Source organism: Chelmon rostratus, chromosome 3 (genome assembly GCF_017976325.1).
Source record: "Chelmon rostratus isolate fCheRos1 chromosome 3, fCheRos1.pri, whole genome shotgun sequence".
NCBI lineage: Eukaryota > Metazoa > Chordata > Actinopteri > Chaetodontiformes > Chaetodontidae > Chelmon > Chelmon rostratus.
In genome coordinates, this window is record NC_055660.1 from 9152598 (window position 1) to 9161621 (window position 9024).

At 41.7% G+C, this 9024-nt stretch overlaps 1 protein-coding gene across 2 annotated transcripts in view; it reads left to right on the forward strand.

Moving 5' to 3' along the window:
* The window catches only part of ndst3 (N-deacetylase/N-sulfotransferase (heparan glucosaminyl) 3), a 41333-nt gene extending 36482 nt beyond the window's left edge, over positions 1-4851 (forward strand). The window contains exons 13-15 of one of the 2 annotated variants that reach the window (XM_041966846.1): positions 381-483; positions 1536-1646; positions 3739-4851. In XM_041966846.1, the coding sequence (XP_041822780.1) occupies positions 381-483; positions 1536-1646; positions 3739-3747 (223 nt within the window). In that variant the 3' untranslated portion in view covers positions 3748-4851. The remainder of the gene's footprint in view (positions 1-380; positions 484-1535; positions 1647-3738) is intronic. The other variant, XM_041966844.1, reaches the window with a different exon arrangement.
* Positions 4852-9024: the final 4173 nt, after the last annotated feature.

A 9024-nucleotide genomic window follows, 5' to 3' on the forward strand; every position in this document is an offset into this window, starting at 1 on the left:
AATTCACTACCAGCGGATTACTGCGCTAGCCAATCAATAAGCTGTACTCTTGATTATTGTGTTGGCACTGAGAGGGAGGGATAGAGACAGAGAGGAGAGACGTGGAGGGAGGGCGAAAGAGGTGCAGAGAGATGAGACGAGACAGTCAGACACCGATAGCAAAAGAGTAGGAGACTGAGAGAGAGTGCGCTGAATGCAAAGTGACATTTCTATCTGGTCTGTGAGTGCGTGCGACTCTTTTTCAACTGTAATTTCTTCACACTTCAACTCTGCTTTATATTCTGACCCATGCCGAACATACCACTCATTTAATTCTTTTTATTAAGATCTGTCGTCTCGCTCTCTTCCATCGTCCTCTCTTTGATTTTTTTTTCTTTCAGGTTCGACCCTCAGAAGGGCTTTTGGTGCCAGCTCCTCGAGGGAGGAAAGACAAAATGCTTGGGAAAGAGCAAAGGGAGAAAGTACCCTCCTATGGAGCCAGAGGTAAACTTATGCATCCAAATTTAAATAGATTTCTGCTCAGTGGGACACAATTAGATACGCATTTAATGAAACGTTAGAGAAGGAGACAAATAAAGCTGAAAAATCAGCATCCTGACTGACAGTGCCAGCCTACTGTGGCCTCCGTCGCTGTGGCAAAATTTCCCAGAGGACTCAGCATTGGGGTGGAAGCTGTCAGCCAATCAGATCCAGCCAGAAAGTTACAACCTAATTATGAGGACTCAATAGTGACACAGGACCCGTGAGGGAGAGGATGGAGGATGGAGGTAGGAAGGTAGGGGGAGGAAATCCAATCCATAAATCTCTGTTCCGGCTACTTATTCCACAGAGGAGAGGCCAGACCTGCACACAATGAATCACACATTTGCTGGCACATGAAGACACACATGGACACAATTTGTCTTCCAGCGTGTGATCACTATGGCTAATGGCTGCGCCCCAGCGTCACCTGTAATTAAATTGTATTTGTCCACCAGGGGGACAGAAAGAGAGGACAGGTGAGGCGATGGAGGGAACACCAGGGAGGGGAGACATGGGGGGTGGAGATAAGGGAATGCACACAGGAGAGAGAGGGATAATGGATCTCGTGCATCCCTCATGTGATTTTCTCCCTCTCTCCATCCTCTCCTTTCTTTGCTCTGTTCATACCACTCAGCACTCAGTGGCCCTAAAGTCCTATTGAGGAGAAATAAACTAATCTAAAGATGGTGGCACATCATTAATCTCTCTCAACATCTTGTTTGCCTCCTGCTTCCATATTTTCTTTTTTATCTTCTAACCCTTTTTTCCCCTCACCTCTTCCTCCTTTCTCATGCTTTTGCCCACTTTTCCTGCCAATTTACTTATGTCTTTCTCTTCTTTCTGTCTTCCCATGTACCACTTATCGAATCCTGACTCGCCAACTTGTATTCTTTCCCTGTTTGTTTTACTTCCTCACTCCATCTCCCTTATGTCTGCTCACCTCCTCTAACTCCTCTTGCTCTAACCCTTCCACTTCTTCCATCCTTTTTTATTGCCCCCTCTTCTCTCTTCAGGCACATGCATACCTCTCCAGGTACTACAGGGAACACAACGTGGAGCTGTCAAAGCTGCTGCATCGCCTCGGACAGCCTCTTCCCTCCTGGCTAAGAGAGGAGCTTCAGAAGGTCAGCGGCATTAAACTCCGTGACACTCATCTCACCAGCTTATAACTGCAAGTTAAAATGTTTCGACAGATTTTAGTCAGCGTATGATGAAAAAAAATGGTCTTAAAGCATCAGAAAACATGTTTTTTCTGTACAAGGTTATATTTATGTGACTAAATAAGCAACTACTAAAGTCGGAGTCTTGACGGTATAAGCTATATGACGCATGGCTATAATAAACAGAGCAGAAGAAGAAGAAGAAGAATGCTGAAAACCAGAAAGAGCAAGAGTGGCCTCAGCCGCCTGAGAGAAAAATGAGGACAGATCTGCTTGTTTAGTTTGGGAAAGTTTTAATTGTTCATTCATGTCAGCTAGTATTGGCCATGTTTTCATGCACCTAATGTTGGTGCTACTAGCTATGTTTTTGAGCATAATGGGACAACAGCAGAAATAGCTTCTTCTTCTTCTTCTTCTTCTCCTTTTTCTTTGGGTTTTGTAGCAGAAACAGCTGATCAGTCATGTGAGTTATGTTCACTACGTCAGGACGTATTCAGCAAAAGTAGTTCCATATTCCATTTTACACATTAACACTTTTCGAAAATGAGAGCATTAAAAAACTTTTTTGTGAAATTGTATTATTAAACTCCTTGCTGAATTTTTCCAGTAAAATCCGCTCTTAACTGTTGAATAGCAAACATTTTCTGCAAAACGAATGTTTGAAAGATGTCTTAATTTGCGCTGAATTTGTTCCAAATTGAAGAACAAAACAGCTTTGTGCATCAGATGAATTTAGATATTGTCACCAGAGGGTGACACACAAGTGGATTTTCACTACTGTCCCATCCCACTCCCACAAAAAATACTCCTGTTCTGTCCCAAATCAAAAACCCGAAGAATGAGTCCTGTCTCATTCTGTTCCTGTTTTGTGCGTCGTCAATCCACACATGTCACATGCACTGGTCAGGTGGCTGCAACCAACCAGCAATCAGAAATAAAGAAAATAGTGTTTATTCATATTAGAACTGCATGTACATATAAAAATCGACCTATTGTTATTATGATTTCCATCGCAGTCACATGATGAAGAGTGAAACTGACTCCCATCCCCACAGAATCGAGCTAGAGCGACATAAAGATGGACAAAACACACAATTTAAACAATATTTTATTTGAAACTAAAACAAAAGCATCATAAATCGAAACGTATGCTGTAGGTGATAGGTGGTCGCAGTGCTGAATGCATGTGTCGTGTTTTGAGGGTGACACAGCCCTCCCAGGTGAAAGACATTAAGTTAGATGGCTCCGCCCATCCCTACCTGCAGGTGGGCAAGAACACGAAACAGAGGCTGTGTTCAGAGGCTGTCGCAAACATGCATCTGAAGTCTGACAGTTAGTTCAGCTCTTTGTGAAACTGGGCCCAGATTTGATCGACAGCGCCAGCAACACGAGCATTCAACCCTCCCCACAGTTATTTGACTTTGATTCCTGCTTCAAACCAGCGAGGACGCAACAACACAAATGCAGAAATCTCCCATGACTCCCAAAACTGTTCTGACTTTGACAGAAATTGTTGTTCCTGCAGGACCCCACTGGTCATAGCAAGCCGCTGATTGATAGAATGTGTTTTCTAAGCGAACCCATACAAAGCAAGCAAATGTTTGGGTAGATTATCAATGGACAAATATTGCTGGCTTGTAAGAAAAAACGCTGTCTTTGGAACTTGATTCAGTCTTTGACTTAATCCTGCCAAGGTATTCAAAGCATGCACTTAAATGAGGCTTTGTAGTTGAAGTGCAGTTGCTGACAGCCGTCTCACCTTGATCCCTGCAGAGCTCTCTTTCTCCTGCAGCGCTCAGCATTGTTTGCCTTTTTGTCTGAGGATTTGTTTGCGCTTCGCTTGTCACTGTTTATGAATCAGAGGGAGCCACTTGACGAGTCTGCTCAGGTTTTCCAGAACGTTCACCGCAATCACAGCGCGTTTTCTGTCTTTTTTCACGGTTGGCATATCAATCAATAGGCAAATGACATGGAGTTAAATTGCTTCTCCTCTCTCCTTTCCCTCTTCTCTATGTGTCCCTCTCCATCCCCTACCTCTCTTTACCGCTTTCTGAAGGTTAGATAACCTTTGCATCCATGAACCGGGGTTAAAGGTCAAGGGGTGGAAGTCCGGGAAGTGACCGGGAGCACCTGACCTTCAGATGCGCCGTCTGTGTCCTTTTAGCGAACCCCGAGGTGAAGGCAAGGACGGGGTGCCTTGTTTCACCGAGGAGCCGCGACGCTGCTGAAGGGAGCAGAAGTCAAAAAAGCGCAAAGAAACTTTGTTGGGCTGAACTCTTGGGAGAATGAAAGGCCGAATGGATGGATGAGCGGATGGATGCGTGGATGGAGAAATGACAGTTTCAGGTGACTCAGACAGCTCTGAAGAAAGCGGGACGGAAAGGAAGAACCAGAGAACTATGGGGGACAGGGAGCGCACGGCAAGTCTTTGATTCTCAAACCCTGTTCTGAACTGTGGTGAACTCTCGTGCAGACCTGCAGTGACTTTAATGGTTATTACTACTATTATTACTATTATCATTGTTTTATTTTCACCTTTGATTTATGATGCCAGAACAGCGCTGGTCAGCTGTGCGTGGTTTCCATAGAGATGACTTTGCACTAAGTTCTGTTCTGTACCTCCAAGACAAAACAAAAAACAAACAAAAAAAAAAATGCACCCTATGTGGTTTTGTCTTCCTTTCTTTCAGGGAGGGTTTTTTTTTTTAATCACAATGAGACTGAACAGACAGGGAGGATAAGTGCATAGACTCAGGGTGTGTGACAGGCTGTTATTTTCCATGCTAGGCCCTCCTTGTTTTGTGACTTAATTTGTTAAAATGAAGCTAGTTTCTGGTAGACATGGCAGCCTCGTTCACCCTCGGAGACGTCGCTTGCAGCTTTCACTGGAAAGTATGGACTGGAAATGAGTCACTGAAGCAAGATGCATTGCCCGCTCATTATTTTCCTGTGACAAGTCATGCAGAAGAACGCCGTGTCCATTTAGCAGAGCACGAGCGCTGATGATTTCACCGCTCAGGACTGAGGAGACGAGTGTGCGGCAAGGAAAACTGACCAAAATGAGGCTAATGGATATGACACTTAATTCCAAGACCCTTTAAGTAGCTACTGTAACCGCAGGCGATTTCTGTTTTGTCTGTGTCTCATTTAAGTCTCAGCCTCCTTTTTTTTTTTTCATTTTTAAAACCAGTGGCCTACGTTGTTGATCTTCAATTTGAATGCAAAAAAACCCTAAATGTCAAACACAGAAACCAAAATTAAAGAAATGGATATGAGTGACAGCTTAAGATGCATTTTTTTCAATCATCAGGAAATGGGGATGAACCACATTCAGCAGGGACACACCTGCACACACACGCTTGTGAAGTCACACAATCTTTGTCCTAAATGGTTGACAATAGACTGTTTGTCCTCTAAGGTAAGTGAAAATGACAAGCATGACACCTGGCTATTTGAAGAAGTCGTGCCTGTCAGCGATTGCATCAGTCACCATGAACTGACCTAGCATACAGTTATGTTCCGTTCAAACAACAAGGTTATTCTACTATTCCTGTTTTTGTAAGAAATGTGCAGAGCATACAGCCTCATGTCAGGCAATGCTGTTAGACAAACTTGACAAGGCAGACATTCACACCATGTCCCACTTGTTCTGCATCCTGAATTTGGCCACATGATGGCGAACGTAACAGTGAGGTAAAAGTTGTGAAAAGAAAGCCAAGATATTCCATGCTGTGTCTTCTGAGAGTTCCGACTCATCACACGTGATTCATTCGAGCATGCATTTGATCATGATACTATCACCTGTTACCAATCAACCTGTTTACCTGTGGAATGTTCCAAACAGGTGTTTTTGGAGCGTTCCATAACTTTCCCAGTCTTTTGTTGCTTTTGCTGCATCATAGTCACAATTTGCAAATATTTACAGAAATCAATGATGCTGATGTGGTAAAGCATTAAAATATGCTCTCTTTGTGCTGTCTACAATTGAGTATACGTCAAAAAGGATTAGCAAATTTTACACAGCATCCCAACCTTTTTGCAATCAGGGTTCAACAGGTTGATTCAGAAAGTTGTAATATATTAGAATATATGTACTCATCTATTGTGTTAAGATCAAAAGATACATTCACAGTTGTTCAAGTCAGTCTTGAATCTCCAGCTCAAGGGGGAAACACAAACAGGGAATGTTGTACTGAAAGATATCCGCTTGATTTGACTCACTCAGACTCCTGCGTTAGGAGGGGTCTTCTAATAATGGCCAGTGTGAACGAGAGGAATGATTTCAGCGAGCAGAACCCATTCCAGTGTTGACATGGGCACCCGGCTATCATTTGAGGACAGACTTGAAAAATTGTGAGCCTATCCTTCAAGGCACAACATGGTAATCAGATACATATCAGCCAGTGTCAGAGGGTGTGGGTTTTGATATACTGCGGTGAGGGTTTCTGGGTGAGATCGTATTTTCAATCTGCTGTAAAGTCAGTTTTTTTCCTCAGATCATAAAATGTAGAACATTTGCAATAAACCTTGAATGTGATGGAGGGCTTTGACATTACCGAAGCAACAGGATATGACATTTAGCCGTGGAGTCCATCAGATTTATGCCTCGGGAATCTAAACAGCACCACAGTCCAAGCAGGTCTGGAAGACAGTACTGTATGAGAAATCAATAAAATATCTACATGTAACCAGCGAGGCAGGAATGTAGGAGAGAACATCAGAGAGAGAACACGCAATCTTAAAAAAAATACATTTTTGACTCGTTTTAAGCAAACATTTAACATTCTTTACACTCACAGAATGTTTTTTGGGAGATACGGATGCAAGTTGAAATATACAATATAGCTTCCCATAAATCATTGTTGCTGTAATCTAAAGTCGCTCCATCCCTGCAGCAGCCCTCTGTGTTTTTTAGAAATGATGAAATAATTTCAGGTATTCCAGTTATGGCTCATAATAACTCAAGCAGGGTTTGATCTTTATTGCAGACATCACAGCAATAGCCGGCAAGCAGTCAGTGTTTTTACTAATTAAGTCTCAAGTGTGCATATATTCAAAATAGCACTTTTTGGATATGATATCTTGGCTGGAATTACTTTTTGGTTTGCATGCAGTAGGTTAAACAGATGGGCTCACAGAAAGAAGAAAAAAGTCAAGGTTGTTGAGAAAGGAGCATATTTAGTCATAAACTACATTACTGAATATAGGCTATTTACAGCCACTGCAAAACAGACGGTCAGAAGCCACGAGAAGATTTAGGTCTTTGCATCATCTTTTTCAGTACTTTTTAGGATTGTAGTTTCAAAGATTAAAGTTTAAAAGAGAGACTGTGCTCCAGGTGAAGGAAGGACACTCAAGTGTTGCAGATGTGGATATGATTGGTCCAAAAGTAACACAAACGCCGCGTCTATAAAGCCTCAAAAGCAGCTGGTTGAGGAGGGAGTTTCTAGCAGCCAATTTGATGTGCATGAGATCACTCTCATTCAGGTTTAATCACTATCCTTACATCTTTGCCAACTGATTTTCCCAAGTGTTGCCAGACTTTAAGGGATGGAAACAGATATGAGTAGAAATAAATTACCCATGTATAATGAGACCTTCTGTTCTGCACCGCTACTGGTGACATCTAATATAAGCTCATTAGTGCGGAGAGCTATAGCTGGAGGTTCAGTGGGAATAGCAAAACGTAAAAGGCAATGCCTGTGTTCATCATTTAATTTGAATGTTTATGCACAATATTTTGATTTTTGAATATCTCCTGATTTTAATTGAATAATTAAAATCAGGAGATGTTACAAAAGAGTTTGTGGGTGTGTGGATATATATATATATATATATATATATATATATATATATATAGTTTTGTTCTGATAATTGCGAACATTATGAAGTTCAAATTCAAGAGCACTTATGCTAATATAAATGCTATGTTTAATAATGTTTTTTCATTACTTTGCACAATGAAAATAAGATGACTATTTGTCATATTTTGCATGAGCTGCAGGGTTTTGTAATGTGCAACACTGAACACAGGAGGGTGCTCTCAGACAATAAGGACAACTGTGCTCTCGCTCATGGCAGTTCTTGGGAGTTCAGACAATCAATTTAGCAGATGTAAAACAAGATAAATTATGAGTTGCGGGTTGCAGATTTACTCCTATAAACACAGCCACTGCCACATGCTGCGCCTTCTGTGCTCATTAGTTAAATGAATTATCTGCGTCTGTGCTCGTGTGTGTGCAAAAATGCCTTCGCATAACTACCATTGTGCAACCATCGCATCTGGTTGATGCATAATTCAGTTTGATTAAAAATTGTTGTGTGACGTCACTGTGAAAAGGGAGTTTCAGCGGTACAAAGGCAGTAATGCATGATGACATTTCATTCTTAGCAGCATGTCTCATAAATTACTCATTAATTCAATATTTTAAAATGAAGTGAAGGCACAGCCACTGTGGGAATGACATTAGTCCCCACTTTCAAAGCCAGACTAGCTCAGTCTTTTTATGATGCCTTTCAGCATCATTTGAAGCGCTGTCTTATGGTACAGTTTGTATTTTAATAATAAAAATAGTGGCAGTAATCATTATCTCATTTAGGTCCATATGTGAGTAAAAAATAACTAGCAACGAATCGTACAACAGAAAAGAACACTTTCTGGAGAGACAAAGTTCACTTTTGCAGCCAGATGTGCAATTGCAATTGCGATTACCATCCATGCAGAATTACAGAGTTCAGTGTAATGTGATGAATTGACCACAAGATGGTGCTATTCAGTTGGATGTTAAGACATAGTGTCCTGATATTTGGCATTTAAGGAGAAAAAACACTGAGTAAATTTGCAGCAAATCCAGTGCATTGATACAAGGAGTGAAGGTATAACCTTAACCCTAACACACAAATTTAACAACTGCACTTATATATTTTGGAAGCACTCAGGGAACACAAAGACAAATGCTGGAAAGATGAGGATCATTTTATCGATGTTGCCAAGATGTCATGCAGCTTCTCACTGTAACAGTTGGTCCCAGCTCTCAAATGTGCGTTGAGTGAACATGACGTGTTTGCCTTGTAAACGAGGGCGACTCGCTAAATGGCTTCCATTCCTGCACACTGTGTGTGCATACACATTGTCCGACATAGCGGTGCTCACTTTGACAGTTTGCAGTCAGACACAGACCTGAAAGGCCTCTGCCAGCTCCAGCTGCTGTCATCTGTCACATGTGTGGGAATGACAGAACGTGGATAACAGCTACTTAGAGAGTATAAACAGCGACAACAAAATGCTTTCAAATGAACTGAATTAAACACACGACAAACTCAGACTTTTTACAAAATCTAC